This window comes from Linepithema humile, chromosome 3 (genome assembly GCF_040581485.1).
Source record: "Linepithema humile isolate Giens D197 chromosome 3, Lhum_UNIL_v1.0, whole genome shotgun sequence".
NCBI lineage: Eukaryota > Metazoa > Arthropoda > Insecta > Hymenoptera > Formicidae > Linepithema > Linepithema humile.
The window spans coordinates 2,628,901-2,649,463 of NC_090130.1; the positions used below are offsets into that span (position 1 = coordinate 2,628,901).

Below are 20,563 nucleotides of genomic sequence, written 5' to 3' on the forward strand. Positions count from 1 at the left end.
TATAAAAGCTCCGTAACTTAATAGAGTTATTGTAAATTCTGATTATTTACGCAAACGTATTTAGAGAAAAATAATGTGTTCAAATAATATAATAAATTGTATAACTGATTTGAATTAAATTTGAATCATTTTGGATAATTTATTATATTATTGTTTTATTGTAAAAACTTAATAGAACTATGAATGCTTATAAAAATGTATTAATAATTTTACATAATGTGGAAATATATTGTCAATTTTTCAATATATTATCAAAATTATTAATGCATTAAATGGCTATATTAATGTTCGGCATTTAAGTAGCAATTAACACGTTTTAATGCGTTTGATAAACGCATTCAATATCAAAGAAATTGCTGAAATAGCTGAGGATCATTTATTATAGGTGATAATTATAATGAAAGTTATCTCCATCACTTAATACACATATTTGCAGATTACCGTAAGCAATAATGAGCTCGTTTCGAACGCATGTTCCGATAAATACGAAAAACTGGGCCTTCGTTGTATTATTAGACATCCCCAAGAAACTATGTTCCGCGAATATCCGCAAATTTACATCATAGCGACATTTCGACGATTTTGCTTCTATAAATTGTGATTTTAACGAGATTATTAGATCTTCGATCGCGTGCGCATCACAGTAATAGTGATGTTTGCAATGTAGCGATATAAATATTGCCGCGACAGTGTCGCTTTATTTACGATTACATGAGCTGACAAAGTGAATTACGCAAATTTATTTGCAATTTTATACAACTCAATTATCGATGTACATTTTTTAAATAACTTTTGGATCAACGTAAAATATGAATTCAAAATTTTAATTATGATATTCAATTTTCATTTAGAAGCAAAATTGCTTTTTAAAACAATTATGCTAAGGGGACAGAAAACCGTTTTATTTGATTTATAATAAAGATTGAAATGTGACAAAGTTCTCTAGGACCTGTCGGTGAGGTGGGTGTGTCTGCAAGCTCACGTTACCGATGCGTAGTGTTGGCTTGATAGGTTTCTGCGACGTCTCACGTTCAGAAAATTGAAACCTGTGCGGTGAGCCAAAATGTTTGTTAATTTTACGCTTAATAGATAAATGGCTATCGAGATGGTCGTAAATCTTCGTTCCCTTTAAATTTGTGCGCCGCACGATGCAGAGCGACAGGTTTCCGGCGCTTGTTTTCTCCCGCGTTGAACATATTTTTGGAATCATGTTTCGGCGCATGAAAAATTTTCACGTTGTCTTATGTTCACACCGTCATAAGTTGACACTATATCGTATTCGTTACACAGATTTTGAGAAGCTATTAGACGAAAAAAATTCATTATTAATGTTTCGCAATAAGCGAATGCGATATTTCACATTTTAAATAACATGGAAAAGGATGGTTTAATGAAAACAAGATGATGCCACAGACTTTCATATTTATTTCTTTAGGCATTAAGACAGAACCTAATCCCTCATATCTTGTGCACGTCTGCTACCATCAAAAAATAAATATCCCTAATTATTAAGTTTTCATCAAGAAATTTTTATAGGCGGATATCTAAATCATTATATACATTAAGACATTAATTATTTTGATTTACATTACATTCTTATTTATCTACTGAATCTAGTGAAAAATATGGATAAAATTTATGCTGTTAATAACATAAAAGATAAATTTTATTATTAAACCAACATTATTGTTCAAGATAACAATTATTGATGTTATCATCACAAAAATATATTATCCGAAATGAAAAAAAGGTCGACTCAAATAAATATCATTTCAAGTACTCGAACTTAAGATTCCGTGAATTATCCACAATTTACACGTTGATTTCTACAAAACTTGTTACATTTGGTCCATATACCACTTGCTCGACACCTTTTTTATCTTACGACCGTTTTTATCTTTCCTTGAAATGTGTTCTACCATTTTTTTTTTTTAGAATACATTAGTGCAGCATTAAAATTTAAATAATGCTCAAATTATTGCTGGCTGTGAAACATGAGTTAACGAATATTTATTCTCGCAACTCTACGACGTATGCGTAAACGTTAAGACGTAATTTGTTCGTCGGAACTTGATGCTTGTGCGAAAAATATATTGCAGATAAGTTTTAGCGTTGTACAACGAAGAGCGTACAACAAAGAGTGAAGCGCATATTGAATACGTTAATTACAATACAACAATTCATATACCGAGAACAGTGTAATTGATTAAAAGTGATTGGTTGCGACGTGACTCGAGCAAAATTTACGATTATTTTACATTTGTTGGGTGGAGTTACCGTTCCAAGTATTATTCTCATCGTCATCATCTCCACCTGAATGCAGTCTGTGTATATTCCCTTGTGCCCTGATTGTTGTCCCTCCTTGATTACCCAAGTATCTTCTAAACAAACTGCATCATGAATAGAAATATTTAATATACTGAAAACCCTATACTTTATGCTACTTTATTACGTTGTAAATGTAGGTACAGGTGCACATCATTTCTGTAGCCGTGCCTGCGAAACAATTTAGCGTGATTATTGGTAAACCTACCCCGAAGATTGAATTACATTTCGCTGATTCGGAGGAATAGATCTATCAGGGTTGTTTGACGCTTCCGAAGAATCGCTATCAGAGTCGCCGCGTTGACGATTTGTGTCTTCATTAGTGCCAGAAAAATAACCTACTATATAGTTGTAAATATGAATAACAGGCGCAAAAACGGTCCATATGAAGCGAGAGAAGAAGCCAACATCTTGCGTTGAAGTAACCGTTGTTGTGACATTAGACTGAAAACATAAGACGTAAATTAGATAAAATGTAATTTTTTTTTACCAAAAAGAAACTTATATTATTTACATTTTTCAAAGGAAGAATCAAGATAACGGCGGTTGGGACTAGTTCAAGTTGCAGTAGGGTCTTGTCGTTTTCTTCGTTAGTTAATTCCCGTCTGGGAAATGACGTCGACATGGCAAATTGTCGGAAAGGTAAATCGATGTTTTCAAGAACGTAGTTGCGTAAACCGCGTAGAGTGCTTGACGGTTCAAATTGTCCCGTATGAGAATTGCCAGATGGTAATCTAAATTGAATTCTCGTCACAGTTGCATTACTAGGCGTTGGATTGTGTTTTGATTGCTCTTGAGCTTGCTGTCGTTGGGCCTGTTGCTATTGAACAAAATAAAAGACAACTTTTATTAAGCTGAATTCAATCAGAAATGAGAATTAAATTGTTAATGATTAAAATAATGCTAACTTGCAGCGCGAGCTCTTTTTGTTTCCGTTCCAATTTGTCTTGAGCAATTTGTAGCCTAACTTTTTGGCGAGCTACAGCTTCTTCAGCCTTTTCTCGCATCCTCTCGTCATGAGCTTGTTTTATCTCCAATTCTTGCTGCATTTGCCGCATTTTTTGCACATCGCGACCCATTTTACGCCGTTCAATTTCACGTTCCCGGTCTTTTTTTTGTTCCTCCTCCAATCGCTGTTTTCGTTGGAGATCAATTAATTGTCGTGCTCTTTCTATCTTTTCCTAAAAATATGAATAAATTTATTTATTTCTTATAATAATTATATACAAAATATATTATAATTATATACTCAGAAAACACTCTTCTATTTTTGTTCTTTCTCAGAAAAAAACTTTTACTCTGCTTCATAATACGCGTCTCTTATATTTTATGTCACACATTCGAAATTCTCAAGAATAATCACATGCATATACACACTCATATATTGCCTCAGACTTCAATCACACTTTGAGCACATCGCACTCGCATAAACAACATATCGCATGTACTTCTATCACTGCAGACATTCTTTCAGATACCAACTTATTCTCTCACTCTCATACACTAATAATTTTAACAAAATCTTACATATATTTATATTTACATATTTAATATAATAATTTACTCACCTCAGCTGTCAGTTCTGTATTCTGACTTTCTTGTTTAGATTCAGCATTTTTCTTTGTTGATTCATTATTATCTTGTTTTTCTGTATTTAATGAAGTTGTGGGCTTTGCTGCATTTTCTGTAATATCTTTGTTATCACTCGAGGTATTCACTGCTGCAGATTCTGCCGCAGTTGAGATTAAATCTGTATGTGCATTTGATTTTACATCATTTACATTAGATGTAATAACTGTATTGTTATCGCCACTGCTACTAGCAGCTTTCTGTTCTGCATCAATTAGATTCAATGAAGATTGTTTACTGCTCTTTCCTGCCTTTGCCAATACGTCATCAATTTTTGATGCTAATTCAATTGCACTTTTGTTACCACCAACAATTTCCAATGGTACACCATTTTCCCCAATAAAGAATAAGGATGGTACTGGTACCAATTGATCTAATTATAGAATGTAAGGAAAATCTAAAGGCTGTAATAAATTTATTAATCTTAACAAAGAAAAAGATAATTGTTATATAAGAGGATACAAATCTGTGCAAAAAATCTGTAAGCTTCAGATCCACTTTCTAATCTTATAGCTACAAAATCCTCCTTCTCCAAACGAGAAGAGATTTCTGTAGTATCAATTGTCTGGGCAAATTGTACTGATGTGTCATCCTTGCCTATAAGCACATTACACCAAATTATGACAACATCCAAGTTTATGCAAACATGGCTGTCTATTCAGGTATCTATTTTGTGTACTTGACAGATTGTCATGTACACTCGTCATGTTAGATTAAAAAATGATTTTTATAAACTGTAATAATGTATCTAACCTCTAACTTAAGGCTGTAATTACGCACCTTCAACAAATACGACGAAAATTGCTTTCTTCGATTTTGACGTGGCCACCGCCTCATTAATACTTCCCCCAAACCACTTCATTATGCGAGAATATTTGTATCTTTTGTTTCCTTATGTTTTCTGACAATATGATGACGTGACGAAGAAGACTGGAAGCGAGTACACACTAAAAATTTGATGATGAATTCGACGTTTCAAAACTAGTAAGAATCAGATGGTGTATACGATGAGTCGTCACTCTTCGCTTTTATCTGATGACGGTAATGGTTCTAGCTTTCCTCTCTCCCCACGTCTCTCTAAAATATGGTGCATTTTTTCTTACTGATAATTTGAATATCTACTAAGTCAATTACATAAATAGTTCTGTTGCGAAATAGCTATTTTAATGTTTAAAACAAGCATATATTTAAAAAAAGCATTTATTTTTTCTGGACAATTTTGACTATTTTGCAAATAGAATTGATAAAGTCTTTGAATTTTTATCTTACAAGTTATATTTCTTCTAACAAAATTTTTATAAAATATTTTATTTTATTTTAGAGTAAATTTTATGATTGCAGTTTATTACATTTACTTTTTGACTTAAAGTGACACACATTCAGATTATGTTTGCCATCTTGTTGATCCCCAGCCAATGAAATATATTCTATAGGTCTGTTCTTTATAGCTGAACTGGCTGCACTAGTTCAGAGTTTATCTTTTTCCACATTGGCAGTTTTGTGATTTGGACATATAAATATTTTATTTGATATTATTACAAAATTTAAAAAAATTATATGAATAAAACTAGTGAATTTATTGTACATAATATTATGACATGTAAGAATATAAGTAAAACTTTTTAGTAATTTTTTAATATTTTAAAGATATTGAAAGACATAATATTGTTGTTTCTTTATTCAAGGCATTATATTAGGTAAAATATCAAAAATTTCGAATGATATTGAATATATTGCAGCTACATGAATACACGTGCGTTTATGAAATGGACAAAGCATAGTCGCTTATTGTGAATCCGCCCATATGTAACTAACATAAGAAACGGCGGACTAGAACCATTTCTACGTAGTCCGTGATAAATAACATTGTTGTAGGAAACGTATCCTGTACGTTTATCTTTCTTGTTAATACTATAACTGAGTGGAAGATTTTCTCAAGAATGGCACAGTATGTGAAAAAAGGTTGGTATAATTCATAGCAAGTCTTAGCGAATACGATCATGCTGTCCGAGAATCAAACTATCTTTCGGCATGTCAGGAGGGTCAGAGGTTTCTGGTGGTAGTACTGCTTGCTTTGCATATTTTCCAATTCTAGTGTTCCGATCGTTCCAACAGTGGAACGGTGGAACGAAACGTTGTAATGGCGAGTGCGTCTGTTCTGCATATTTGATGTCGCGATAAAGTTGGGCGTACGCGTCCGTCTTATCAGTTCCTCCGAAGCGATTTCTCGTGTGTTTTCGTCGAGTCCTCGTGTCGCCGGCTCGCCTCACAAATCGTGATAACTCTGCCGATAAAAATCGCAAAGAGAACGTACTGCGTCGATGAATCATATTCAAGATATGGAAAGGAGCGACTCAAATAACACTCAATAATCTCATTACTCGCGTCGATTCCACAATACGCAACATTCCAGAGCACGTGCGACGGTGTACTACATTGGTTTAATATAGGACAGGCGTAAATTGTTACGTGATTTCTTCACGATCGTGGTGTGTAATTTTTAGCACGCACCTGTGCGCGTACATCTTTATAATATGAAATCGTAGCGAGCATGAAGGTAACCGTGTGCTTCGACAACGTCAGGGTGGTGGTTCCATGCGGAGATGGCACTCTGCTTGTGAGAGATCTTATGCATGAGGCTACTCTGAGATACAAGAAGGCCACTGGTAAAAATGATAGTATTTTAACTATCAACAGTCTATCTTCTTTAACTGGAGGCGGCTTGTTGGATCCAGATGACAGATTGTGCGATGTAGCCGATGACAGAGAGCAGATTGTGGCTCATTTTGCGAGCTCTGATATCAATCATATTGGTGGAGATGGCGCAAGTTCAGTTGGCACAAATAGTCCTGATTTTTTCCATACAGATGGCAAGGAGCAGGTTTATCCAATTGATATTCATTCCTCTATACCTATTAGTAGTATTAAGAGAGAAAGTACGAAACGGTTATCAATGCACGCATTATCAACCAGAGAACCTTCTCTCACAACGTATTCCGCTCAGTCTCTACCTAGAGAATCTCGGCGTAGAGAACCATTAGGCCAAGATTCTAAAATTTCATATGAATTCGGCAATAACATTGCATCTGGAGATCAAGAAGTGCGAGAGATTGTGATAAAAAATGAAGCAGGACCACTGGGGCTGCATGTCGTGCCATGTTACGACTTACTAGGCAACGATCAAGGACTTAGAGTCGAGGGTGTTGAACCAAATGGCCGCATCGCTAGGGATGGACAAATCGATTTGCATGACAATATTATAAAGATAAACGGTCATAACTTGTTACGCATACCATTTTCAAAAGTTCAGGAGATCTTTCGAACATGCATGAATGATCCTTGTTTACAAATTTCTATTGTTAAGCATAAGAAGAAAGCGAGGAGTGAGAAATCCTTGCACAAAAATCATGGTAATACTAGTGGAGGATCAGAGAAAACTGAAAGTGATGAGAATATCAAAAGACTTCAATGCAGCAATTATAATCTTTTACAAACTGCAAACACTAGGAAAATTGGACGGATGATAGAAATAGAGTTAACGAAAGGAAGTAATGGTTTAGGATTTAGTGTTACCACACGTGATAATCCTGCTGGAGGACATTGCCCCATATATATTAAGAATATATTACCAAAAGGTGCTGCGGTGGAAGATGGCAGATTAAGGTCGGGTGATAGATTGTTAGAAGTAAATACTAAAGAGATGACAGGTAAAAGCCAGGCGGAAGTTGTATCATTGCTCAGAAGTATTCCCTCTGGTGGCAAAGTTAGAATGATAGTATCACGGCAAGAGGAAATTTCTTCAAACATTCCGGATTCTCAGGGCACAGCGGCATCGAATCCCTCCACTGTTGACGTAGTGGATAATGCAAAATATTGGAGCGCGTTAAATAAATCGCCGGTAAAAAAGAATGATGTGCAGGATAATAAAGTGATCACTCACAGTTACGATAAATGCACGTATAAACCAGCAAAATCCTCTGAAGACATTGTCTTATCTCCACGGAAGAATCGCATGATATTGACTTTAGATATACCGGTGCACGATTCTGAGAAGGCTGGCTTGGGCGTCAGTGTTAAAGGCAAAACCAACAGCTCTGACGACAACACCAGTATGGACTTGGGGATTTTTATAAAAAGCGTTATTCACGGGGGCGCAGCATCCAGGGATGGTCGCTTACGGACCAATGATCAATTGCTCAACGTGAACGGTGTTTCTTTACTCGGTTTATCAAATTCCGATGCGATGGAAACTTTGAGAAGAGCAATGCTTAATACAAACAGCTCAGTAACAGGTGTGATTACTCTTACGATAGCTAGAAGGATATCATCGTACGACGCAAATGAGAAAAATATTGTAGATAATTTACAATCTCATCGTAAGCCAGAATCTGTTAATAGCATATACATATCGGATTCCACGAAAGTAAATGATGGCATAGTGAAGGACAAAAACACCTTAAATTCTCAGACAGATATACTGGATAACGGAGGATTATTGTCTTGCGTAACAGCTTCACCATGGAATCCTGTTATTGATAGATTAACGGAGCAGTATGGTAAAAGTAGTTTAAGAAACGAAAGTTATTGTCTTGCTACCAACAAAACATGGCTGGAGCCTGTTAGTAACGTAAAGAAGACGATTATAGGATCGCGCGACGACCGAATCGAATCAGTATTGTTAGAAGAATCCAACAATGACAGCTCTCAAGGGAACGACATCAAGCGCAACACCGAAGACAAGGACAGCCAATATTCCGGAGATCCTACGTATGACAGTCAATTATCGTTGGAAGAATTAAATTCCTCAAATAAATTTTCTCGTGATGCACTTGGCAGGCAGAGCATGTCTGAAAAACGACACGCCGCTCTAGATGCTAAAAACACGGACACTTACAAGAGGAACAAAAAATTACGCGAAGGCAGAGAAAACAAGAACGCGGAGCAAAGTAATCAGAAATCAATCAGTCAAACGAGCAATCACTCAAGTGACTTGGAAGATCACTCGAAGAGGATCGGCAAGTTGAATAATTTCGATAAACATATAAATAAAGGAGCCTTAGCTGAAAACACGAGTGTCGACAATAAAGTAAAACATTACGAAAAGTCTGTCGATCCTGCTCAATCGGAATACGTGTACACTATACCAGGATGTAATAATAAATTTCTGTTGCCGAGGAAACACTGGCTTGTTGACGACGACAGCGAAGTTACGAGCAGCAATAATATCAAAGATGAGCGAGAAGGTTTTTCAAATAGTCGCGGAGACGTGAAGCAGGCTTCTCTTAATTCAGCATTAGACGATCGATATAAGCGTTCGCGAAAAAAAGGCGGCATTCGCTCGATGCTACGATTGGGCAAAAACAGGAAATCACTTAATTTTGGCGATAGTATAGAAGCAAGGCACGAAACTAGTAACTATTGCAGCGGAACGATCAATTACATTGCCTAAACGCGAAAGCAGTTTACAACGTATAAAATACGGAATTCAATATAAATAAATAATACATACACACTTATAGCGTATCTGCAAATATATACATATATATACATTTTCGGTATATATAAATATATATTTTACCTATATATAAATATATATATATATATATGATCTGTTCCAAAGTGCCTTATATATTATTAAAAAAAAGTAAATAATTCTGTATATATATATAATTTTGTACTTGTTTTTAATGGATCATGTACTTAATATGATACGAACACTTGAATATGATTTACACGATACCGAAATTAAGTAACCGGAGTAAGAAGGAGTAAGATTTATTCTGTTAACGATCGGTTCGAACTTCCAAAATATACTTCCGTCGTTCTCATCGATTTATCACGATCTATAACGATCTGGGATCTCTATTAAAGTATTATTTGATATTGAAGATAACGTCATAAATAAAATTCGCAAAAATCATGCTGGTGGGTATAAATTTCTATTTGATTATTTCTCAATCGATTTTTTGCTACAGTGTTTAACGATACTAATATATTGAATGTTTCAGTATTTCAGATTACTCCAAACACAATTCTTTACCAACAGAAGCGTTTTCGAGGCAAAATTAATATACAAAGACCCAGGCCGACGCACTTTTTAAGGGCGTTGGTAAATGAATTTCTGACGCCTTATTACCCTTCTCCAAATAAAGACAAAAAATTAGAGGAACTATGTTACAATGCAAGAAAAGCCGCGAAGAAGAAAGATGAGGAGGAGGAATATAATCCTTACCAAAGAATAATAGCACGGGAGGCCCGGAATTGGTTTGACAATTCCAAAATGGTTGCCATTTGCCATCAAAATTCTATGTCAGGAGAGGAACAGTTTGAGTTTCAAGTTGCATTGAAAAAGGTGAATATGTATTACAAACGATATAGCAAAAAGATTATGAAAATAGCATTGAAAGATTCACCTTACGCGGCGACTTTGCCATTGTATTCGACGCATTTCTCCATTGTGTTTGGTTATGACGTAAATGTTGCTGCTTTCGAAAAAATTAATAGAAAATTTCCACAAGTTATCTTATTGGGTAAGCAAAATATCTCAGAAAATATTAAATTATAAAAAATGGATGGATGTAAACTTATCTATTTTTCTTGCAGCGGGTATACTGGAGGGACGTATGCTGAACAAGGAAAATCTTTTGAGATATGGCAAAATGGATCTTACAACGGCGCGGGTACAACTTGTTCAGTTGTTACAGAGTGCAGGCGGTAACAACTTAAATCAGCAGCTAACGCATCATCAGTCCACATTGGTTGATCGATTAAAACAGATCGGTATAAATGAGACAGCTTCGAACGAGAACGAAAAATCGGTGCCTGTATAATTAAAAAAAAATACTTGTACCGATAATTTATGATACATTTTAAATTATCTAAAGCTTTAAGTAAAGTTTATTTCTCTACGCCTTGTATTTACGGTAGGAATAAGAACTATCGGTACAAAGTTAGGTGTGTGCTTCTTTTTATTAGTATCTCACTTCTAATTCCTTCCATCTAAAATTCTGTCACGGACAGTGCCGGTGAGAGAGAAGGATTAATCATTGAGCAAACAGCGTGTAATTCCTATTGCACACTGTTTTATCAGAGTCGAACTTATATTAAATACATATAAAAAGCCGCATCGCAATCAGATCTGTAAATCGTTATGTGTCAAATACGAATAATGATATAAAAGCATTTCAGAGACATCTTATTGTCATCATAAATGTCATGTTCACTTATTGTCATGGCAATTATAATTCTTCAGTGGCAGTAATTGCAACGGGGATGACACTTGATTCCATTTTCACCACATTTACAGCCACCGGATGTATCACCTTTACCCTGCAACAAGCCTGATTAATAAGATTGTAAAATGTGGCGATTAATTGTTAAATTTGCGTTCGCTAGAGTCTACATAAGCTCTTAGGGATTTTGAGAAATTATGGAGAAAAAGTTTAACTCACTCCTGGACCCCAACGCGGCCCTCTGGTAACCCAACATATTTCCGTTTTACACATTGAGCAAACTAGCCAGTCACAACCCCATTTTTTCATAAGAACGACGGCACATGTCGGACAGGCAAGTGCCTCACCTCTGTCAACCATTTCCTTGAGCATTGCTGCTGTTCTTCTAGATTCTTGATCAGTTTCTTTCGAAAGTTGCAACTCCTGCTGATATTGCTTGCAATTCTTCCCAGTGTGAACAACCTTTGAAATCAAATCTATATGCTTAATATGTTACTAAAAAAATTCTTGTTATTTTTATATATTGATTTTTTTATTTAATTTTTAAACGCATCTATCACTAAATAAGTACAATTTTGCGGCAATACATACTCCAAAAAAGGAAATAACAATGGCTAACACTTTTAAGCATCTCTTAATTACATTGTGTTAGTTATAATAGTTTTGTTGATATTTTATGCAATTGAAACGAAAACTATTGAAAACTGTATCTTAGGAAACGGTAAAACAAAACATGAAAGAGAGAATAGGCACATTTAAACATTGACGTATATTACGATTAAAACAGCTTTTAATATTGTTTAAAACATATGTAGCAATATATAAGTAAAGCTTGAAACTGTTACATTTTGTTAAAATATTGTCTCCGCATTCGCAGTAGCAGTATTTTCTATCTCATATATATTATATTTTTTATTGCATTGTGGTTTTTCTAAATTTATCTCTTATTATTTCCGATAGACGTAAAATTTTGTATAGAGCTCACCTGACAGGTAAGACAATTATTAGCTCCACACACGGGGCACAGGAAATTATTCACGTCATCGTCGTAAATACACCAACCAGGGCAGTCCGGTGTCTTGCAGTGAAAAGCCTTGTTTCCAGCGTTGTTCTCCGCTTGCGCGATCGACTTCGCGAGGTGTTGCTGATAAACTTCCGGCTCGACGAGCTGGGCGCGTAAACAATAATAGGATCATCCCGCAAACTTTATTAAAACTTAGAGCAGTTAATCTTAAACAGAAGCTTACCGCCTTGATCTCACGTTCCTGAAGGGTTGATTCACACGTATAGTCGGCGTCTCTGTATGGGCATTTCACCTCGGCTTCCTCGCAGTACGCGATTGTATTGGCAATGCATGGCCTGTGTGAATATATAATTCATGCGGCATTCACTGTACGGTTTCGGAACAAAATGTGCACGCATTGCTAATTATAAATAGACAAGTAAATAGAAAAATAGCAATTGGATAATTGCGTATTCTTTTATTTTATTTCTGCGAATTTATACTGCACAGCAGAATCTGCGCAATATTCACGCTTTAATCATATGTGTTTCGCAATAGCACTAGCATAATTGCCGCATTTGTAATGCGCATGAATCAACGTATGGAGCAGATAAATATACAAGTATGATGCATCACGATTTAATGTGTAACGTGATACATACATATATACATTCAAGTATGCCAAATGCATTTCGCGATAAATTAGAATCGATGAGCGAGTGAACAATTATAGTAAACGAACGCGGATCCATCTTTTTAACAAAGGCAATATTTCGATAAAATAATCTGAAAGCGCGATAAAACCACTAAAGTTGGTTTCTTTATTTAAGGGATTAAATAGTAATCAAAGTTGGGATGAAAGGCAGATTAAAGGGTTTATACCTGCAGAACATGTGTAAACAGTCCCTGAGAATTACACCTTCGCGCGGCCCGTATGTAACGAAGCATATTGGGCACTCGATCGGCTCGGAATTCGGAATGACGTCCCAGTTCTCCAACGATATCAATTCCTCGTATCGTCCCATCTTGACATCTTCCGATATGTCTATCTCCACGGTGTCTCGCTATTGCACACAAAGATATCGAAATGTACGTCGTGTATCTTCCTCTTTGATTTAAATGCGCTAACCAGCAAAGGAACAAATAAAGAGCGCAACAGTTGTGCTTACAAGCAGAACTAACATTTCAGTGAGATAGTGTGCCGTTGCGTATTTGTTACCTGATCCTCGTTTGTTGCTAACGTTACATCCTCTCTCTCGATAATTTCCTGATTTTCTTCGATTGTTTGCAAGACTACCGCTGGCGGATCTTGCGGCAAATCCTCAGGAACTTCATCTTCCGCGACTTGCGCTTTGCTCGCTTGCGTTGCATTGTCGATATGCAATTCTAAAATTTTTTAACACATTTATGTAATTTAGAGGAGAGTGTATAGAGAATATCTTATATAATAATTATAATTCTATGCACATAATATTCTATATTTCATATAAGCCACTACATTTTCATTTTGCATTGTGTTTCGTGATAAAAAATAGGCTTTAGAATAAAGAACGAAAGAATACGCTTTGTTTAATCAGAGCAGAAGCCATATCAAAATAAATTAAATTACCAGGAGCTACGAGGTAAAGAAACACCGGTAAGCCATCCACTGCGTGTAATTCGTTGAGCGTAACGTCGTCGCGATCGGCCAAGTTTTTCCCGACGATCCATCGCTGCACGTTCGTGGGTATCTCGAATTCCGTATGTATCTTTGTCTTGAGTTCGGCCACCGTCATTCCCGTCGGCAGCTGTTATCATAGTCCGGTTGGTGAAACGTTTTGTTTGCATATTGAGCGATCGTCAGTATCGGTTACTTACCTGAAGCGGTATAGGCCCTTGGTGCGCGAGTTTGTCTTCGATATACATATTGACTTTAATCGACTGATCCTTCAAACGCGCCGCCGAACGCTGTCGTATCACAGAACAATGGATCTTGAGCCTTGCCAATTCCTTCGCTAATCCCGCAGCTTGCTGATGATGGCCTGATGCGATGGCCCCTTCCAGCTTTCTTAGCAATCGATTTATAGCCAGGGTATTCATGTTCCTCTCTCTTGAATTATCGTCTAAACAACGTAATAATCCGTGTTGTAAAATTTCCCTTAAAATTAAATCAAGGCAAATATTTTTCTAAAATTAAATATTTCTAGAGATTACACATTTATTTATTTATTTTCTTCGCTTGGAGAATAAATAATTAAAATGTGGAAATTTTGTTTTACAAATAAACATTTTGTCGTCGACGCGTATAATTTTAGAATGTAATTTACGATATTACCTTCCTCTGAAAACTCATCTTCGTTTAGCGTGATTTTATTCTCGATCACAATATTGGACGGTACTTTAACATTACTATTTTGCGAAATATCCTTAGATCGTGTCGGATCTGGTTGTTGTTTTGGCGAGGCGGGAGGAACGTGAGCATTCGCGTACAGAGATGGTTCTATCACATTCGCATAAGTGTTTTCCTTGTAAACCTCCTTCGTAGTCTTCATCGCTTCTATCTCGGCGAAATCGCGCGGTCGTATCAGTTGAAAAGTATTCTTCACGAGGGCCGAACCCTTGCCAGAAGTTCTGTAGAGCACGTTCTCGTGTTTCCAACCCGACGTAGATGGTCGTTCTGCGGAAGTAGAAGGCTGATTCAATCTACGAATGTTTCCACTGGTTTGCACGGACGAGGACACCTTTTGCTTATCCGCCTCGTAATCGTTCAATGACGTTGCATCCGTCCTCGTCGACGTGACCGACGCGACGTACGTCTTGTTCGCAGATACGGGCGAGCGTTTCTCAACCTTTTCGAGAATGTCGCCGTCATTTGACGTAACCTTCTTCGGTTTCGGCCGCTTCGGTAACGAGTGCTTCATCTCCTTCAGCATCTCCTTCAAATCCGCGGTAATTGGGTCCTCGACGGTATTGAGGACGGTTGATTTTGTCTTACTAGACTTCGCCTTCTGATCCGAGTCAATCAAACGCGAGGCTTCCTTGCCCGGTATCGATCGTGCAGATTGTATCGCTGATCTTGTCTTGCCATCCTTCTCGGCTTCCACCAGGATATCGAGCACTTTGGCCACTTTACTCGACGTAGCTTCATCCTTCGGAACTTTGGCTCTGTCGGATTCGACTGCTGGTCTTCGCTCAATCAGCTTGAACTCTCTTGAGCGCAGCTGCCGGTCGATCTCGTCGAAGATGTCGGAGAATTCCTTCTGCGTTCCCTCCGGCCGTTCGCCATCTCGCTCCGCCTTCTCTCGAAGAAGACCTAACGCGTTTTCCGTGCTTTCAGCTAAATTACGAGCACGGGAGAGCAAAAATTTTCTACTAATTTCGCTGTTTAATCTCGGCGATTCTTTCTCCTTCTTTTCTCTTCTGATTTCTTGTCGCGATCTTATTTTCTCTTCAGTTACCGGCGATATGATGTCCTTCTGAATCTTCTCGTTCGCCCGATTTGCAGCGAGCTGGCTTTGCAAAAGAGATATTCTATTAGACGTGTCTTGCATCAGCTGATCGTTCTGCTCCTTGATCGCAATTTTTATGTTTGTCGGCTTCACGTCCGCGTGTGCTGTCTCAGTTTTACTTCTCGATGGTCTCTGCTGTGGCAAAAAATATCTGGAGATGTCTTTGTCAACGCGCACGTTTTGGCCGAGATCCTGCTGCACCGAGAACCTCTGGTTTCTCCAATCTCCGATCTGCTCGAATCTGCTGTTTCTCGCCGCGTCTCGATCGAGTCTGCAACCCGGCTGATCTCTTCGCGCAAAGAAGTTGGCATTGACCGTGACCTTGGTGATGTTGCTGATGGCATTGAATTTTGAGATCAGCGCACGCGTGCCCCGTCGCGGCGACGAGCTCTCCATCGCCGAGGTAACGATGTCCTGTACAATCTCCTCGTTGACGTCATCGCTCTTCTCGAAGGCGTCGGCGAATTGTGACGATTTCAACAACATCGACGCTCTCGTTCTCGCCTGCTCTTCCTGCACGATCGCCGCCGCTTCCTTATCCAGCTCGCTGATGTTCGTCAGGATGGACAGGCCGGACTTTCGTTTAGCCTCCTGTCGCTTTCTGTCGTCGCTATGTCGCTCTCCGCGATGGAAAAAATTTAATCTCGACAGAGAAGCGTCGACGGAATAATTCGCGGTAGCAGTCATGTTCGTGCCGATGCATTCTTCCTTCGTTTCAACGGATGTCGCAGGGCTGCGAAAAACGCCTCTTTTCGACGAGCCGGAGTCACGGGAGTGCTCGAAAACGCTGCGCTTGTACCAAGGTCGCGGCATGGCTGCGCTCAGAGTTCCGCCGATGGGACTGTGCGCTCTTTCCTGATGAACTGTCACGCTGGACGTTCCGGCGTCGTCCTTCTTCGCGGCCTTTAAAAGTTCCTTGTTGCCAACTTCCTTTTTCGACAGCAGCATACCACCCTGAAGAACTAGTGTGTCGTTACTGATCGATTGTCCCTCGTCGGCATTCTTCCGCTCCTCTATCTCCATGTTACCGCCATTGGTGATGAGCAGTCCCGACTGCTCTTCGGCGGAACGATTTTCCAGGGGCGGTCGCGGCGCCCGCCGTTTTCGTCTGCCGCTGTGCCTCGCGGACGTTTCGCGTGCATCGACCTCCGCGACCTTGACCACCGCGCCGGGAGGGTTGGGCGCTTTACGTTTTCCCTTCACGTGAACCCGCCGCCGCGCAGATCCATTGCAACCGGTCCTCGCGCGCTCGTCGTGTCTTCTCGATGCGCTCGATAACCCGGGCGTCGGAAAATTTCCGCACGAGCCGAAGGTCGTCGACGGGTGCAGCGAGTATCTGGCAGTGATGTCTCGCCTCCTGGAGTGCACGTTCGTCGGTAGCGTGCTGGCGACCGCCGCCGACGCGTCGTTCTCTTTGTTGCCCACGGACACCTTCGAGGCTCCGGCGGCGAACGGGCCGACCTCGGCGGCCTGATTAAGGATGTCCAGCGACAGCACGTCGCAACGGCCGAGAGTTCCCGCGTGAAACGCGAAACTGCGCACCGTCGTCGTGCTGTAGAAGGTGTCTACGCTCTCCGCGCTGGAGTAGACGCTGCTGCGACGTCGAACGACGCTGTCATCGTTCGGCCTCGCGCTCGCTCGCCGTTCTTTCTCCACGGTTGAGTCGCGATTACGCTTGAACCACCTGAACAGGGAGAATCTGCCGCCGCTGCCGCGCGTGAGGGAAGCCGTAACCTCGCCGTTCGTAACGGCACCTCGCGCTACCACCGCATCCGTCGCGACGCCGACGCCGGACGTTTCTCCTTCGCGCTCGCCGTTCCGCACGCCATTGAGGGATGCGCTCGTCTCGCTGCTGCATGCGGCTCGCTGTACCATTCTTACTCACTCTCGCATATCCCGTGCGGCGAGGCACCGCGCCCCGCGCCTCAGCCGCCGCGCTGCATAGTTCTTTATTTAGATTCACTCGAAACGCGGTTTTAAGTTCCTTCCAGTTCGGCTATACGCGAACGCCGAAAATTCCGACGGAAGTCACGGGACGTCTGACGGCGATCATGTTCCACCAGATAGACTTCCTCTCCGCGTAACGCACATCTCTCTTCTTCTCTCTTGATTTTCGTATTCGCGCACTTGAGCTGGCAGCTTCTAATTCATCGTCGTCGACAGCCGTCCGTTGCGAGACAGCGAAGGTGTCAGGTGCATCGCGGCGACGTCTCCGGGCGACGAACGCACTCGCGCGAACTGTATCGGCGGATTTTGCGACCGAACCGCACGTAGTCGGTGCCGAACCGGCGACAAAGATACTCACGTCGGTAAGCTATTTATAGATCGGGTGGTCCTCCTGCGGCGGGGTTATTTTCAAGTCCACTTTGCACACCGCGCACCGCCGGCCGAAATCAAAACAGAGAAATACGGGCTAACGCGCGCGCTCTTCCAATGTACGGTTTCGTTGAAAAAAATATCGTTGCGGCTGCCGCGGGCTTTAATCGATGTGGAAATGTTCCCCACTGAAAGTGATATGCGATTCCGCCCGTGCAGTTTCCGCTCCTGCATTTTAACAATCGCATCTGAAATATTTGAATTAATGGAAAAGTATGAATGGAAACGATGAATATTTCTCAAAATATACGGATCCGATCTATCCGAGGAGCATGGTAATAGTGAACAATAGCCTGTTAATTAAAGATACTGATATAAAATGTTGCTTGAAATATTCCTTACTTATTCATTATCTGTTATCAGATAATAATCGAGCAATTTACAATGATATAAAAGGTGATGACGCCGAGTTATTTTTATGTACCCACAGGCTTCTCAGCCTGTTATATAGGCTGCCATATTTTCAGTCGCTGATTTTCACAGCGGAGCATATTAATAGTTGGTCGGTACGTGAAATCTTCAAGGTGTTGAATAAACATCGCCCTCTAAAAGCCCACCGTATCTATGCGCCGTGTACTCGATTGTATTTATTTCCGCAATAACTCTAGGCATTATCTGTGCTCAGCGGTATAACGCTGTGTTACGCCAGACACTGGATCTTAAATTCAGAGAGCTTAGAACGTCTGATTTACATTGCTGTGTCCATTTGCATCGCGGTGCGCGATACGCTCGCGCGATATTATTTTTGGATTTGACTAATCCTGCGAGAGGGCATGTACTAGCGATGACCAAGCGCTGCCTCGTAGCGACACGTGACGTTCCTTCGCGGAATGAATCAGCGCATGAGTCTGAGTTTTGACAAAATTCCCAAAACAGCGACATGACACTCGATACAATGGCCCCGGAAAGCTTTCTCTGCGGCCTTGAAAATTTCACGCAACAGAACCACGGCGCGTTTTTCAAGTTGATCGGATGCTGTTTCGCACCATGTAGGATTTCCACCGAAAATAAACTCGCAGCTTGCACATCGCGCGCTCGCGCACCTTTCCAACTGCGCTTTCCAAAAATACGCGGAATTTCTTGTAGAAATAGCGCACACAGCGATACGAAAAGCATCGAAAGAAATTTGCGTTGTAAATCTTTTTTTATACATTAATTATTGAATTGTCAATTTCAATAACTTGGAAACTGCGTTTAGTAGATAATATTCAGCATAAATAATCACGTTACATGTTTTCATTAAAATGTAATATTGAAAAATCTATAAAAGATTGAAAATTACTGAGTATGATATTTAACATTTGCATGGTAAAATTCGTAAAACATTTATAAAATTTTAATAAATACAAAACTGTTTCTACCTTTTTTAGGCTTGAATTAAATAAAAATGATATTTGAGTATTTATAATATAACAAAATCAAATTTTTAAAATTATTAATAATAAAATTCTAATAATAAAATAAAATCTTCAATATTTACACATTTAACAACTTGTAAAAACTACATAATTTGTTTTTAATCTTCTTGTGAATCAATTTTTAGCAATAGTAATTCCGAAAAAATTTTACGCGTAAACTTAATATGTAGCAGTATCATCGATTGTCGACGATCAATCTATGGCGCTTGGCGATATTTTCTGTCGTAAAGTCCAACAATAATTATTCTGGCGAGACAGCAGCCGCGGTGATAAACTGAAATAATTTTGCCGCACAGACTTTTGTCGCAATCAAACGGTGCTAATTTCCAAAGGCTTCTTCTATTTTATTATAGCGATAAAACGCCGGATTTTTACGTTCTTCTTTATTGATCTGGATTTATCGTATGTTTCGTACGTTGATATATCCATGCGGAAGATTTGTCGCAAATTTTTTTATTTGAAAATATAAGAGATATAAGAAGATATAACATAAAATATTTCTATAAGTCGCCAATCCAATCATTATAAATTTATTTTATAAATACTGTAACATGTAACGCTTATCGATAAAATCGCTTTAAAGAATTAATTTCTTTTCATTTATTTATTACTGAAGTATCTGTGTCTTCTTTTTTATGTTGAATTTATTTATGTTGATTTACTTTTCCGTTTGCATGTCATATCTAAACTTTCCGTTGCACGAGTTTAGCTGAGATGAATTTATTTGAGAATTAACTGAGCGTATATTTTTAATTGCGTCCACGTCTCGAAGAAAAGGGTAGCTAACAAAAGACTGTCCTCGCCTTAAGTACCTTTGCTCAAGCGCATACCGTTGGTTATCATAAGAACAATTCTACAAATACAAACATGCACACAAATTCACGCGTAAATGTAAAACACACGTAAAACGTAAACGGAGATAACTACCTCACAATAATTCGATAACGTAATTTACTGAGAAATCATGAATATGCAATTAGTGCGACGTAGGGAAAAACCGTGTTATTTCAACTATTTGCAATTGCGCAATCAACGATCACACCGTTAAGATTAATCAAACTCTGTTATTGAAGAAAAGATTTGCTCAAATTA

General features: G+C 39.1%; 3 protein-coding genes and 1 long non-coding RNA gene across 7 annotated transcripts in view; 2 read left to right on the forward strand and 2 right to left on the reverse strand.

Annotated features, from left to right (window-relative positions):
• Window positions 1–20,563, forward strand: part of LOC105676360 (uncharacterized) — a 205,804-nt gene that overhangs the window by 50,213 nt on the left and 135,028 nt on the right. The gene's annotated exons all lie outside the window — the stretch shown is intronic.
• LOC105676354 (UBX domain-containing protein 4) lies at window positions 1,406–5,016 on the reverse strand. 2 transcript variants are annotated; one of them, XM_012374158.2, is made up of 7 exons: window positions 4,735–5,016; window positions 4,417–4,551; window positions 3,894–4,327; window positions 3,234–3,506; window positions 2,840–3,145; window positions 2,534–2,769; window positions 1,406–2,381 (listed from the first exon to the last, which is right to left on the reverse strand). In XM_012374158.2, exons 1-7 carry the CDS (start codon window positions 4,814–4,816, stop codon window positions 2,255–2,257), a joined length of 1,593 nt encoding a protein of 530 aa, XP_012229581.2. In that variant the 5' UTR covers window positions 4,817–5,016; the 3' UTR covers window positions 1,406–2,254. The 2 variants fall into 2 exon arrangements, with proteins under 2 accessions (XP_012229581.2, XP_012229580.2); XM_012374157.2 differs by having other exon boundaries at window positions 1,406–2,390; window positions 4,735–5,015.
• Window positions 5,935–10,144, forward strand: baz (bazooka). Its single transcript, XM_067352221.1, has 2 exons — window positions 5,935–9,879; window positions 9,963–10,144. Exon 1 carries the CDS (start codon window positions 6,506–6,508, stop codon window positions 9,401–9,403), a length of 2,898 nt encoding a protein of 965 aa, XP_067208322.1. The 5' UTR covers window positions 5,935–6,505; the 3' UTR covers window positions 9,404–9,879; window positions 9,963–10,144.
• On the reverse strand, window positions 10,905–17,959 carry LOC105676353 (uncharacterized). Of its 2 annotated transcripts, none has more exons than XM_012374156.2 (9): window positions 14,504–17,959; window positions 14,047–14,291; window positions 13,799–13,976; window positions 13,409–13,575; window positions 13,072–13,253; window positions 12,434–12,545; window positions 12,172–12,354; window positions 11,534–11,648; window positions 10,905–11,283 (listed from the first exon to the last, which is right to left on the reverse strand). In XM_012374156.2, exons 1-9 carry the CDS (start codon window positions 17,550–17,552, stop codon window positions 11,279–11,281), a joined length of 4,236 nt encoding a protein of 1,411 aa, XP_012229579.2. In that variant the 5' UTR covers window positions 17,553–17,959; the 3' UTR covers window positions 10,905–11,278. The 2 variants fall into 2 exon arrangements, with proteins under 2 accessions (XP_012229579.2, XP_012229578.2); XM_012374155.2 differs by having other exon boundaries at window positions 11,406–11,648; window positions 14,504–17,954.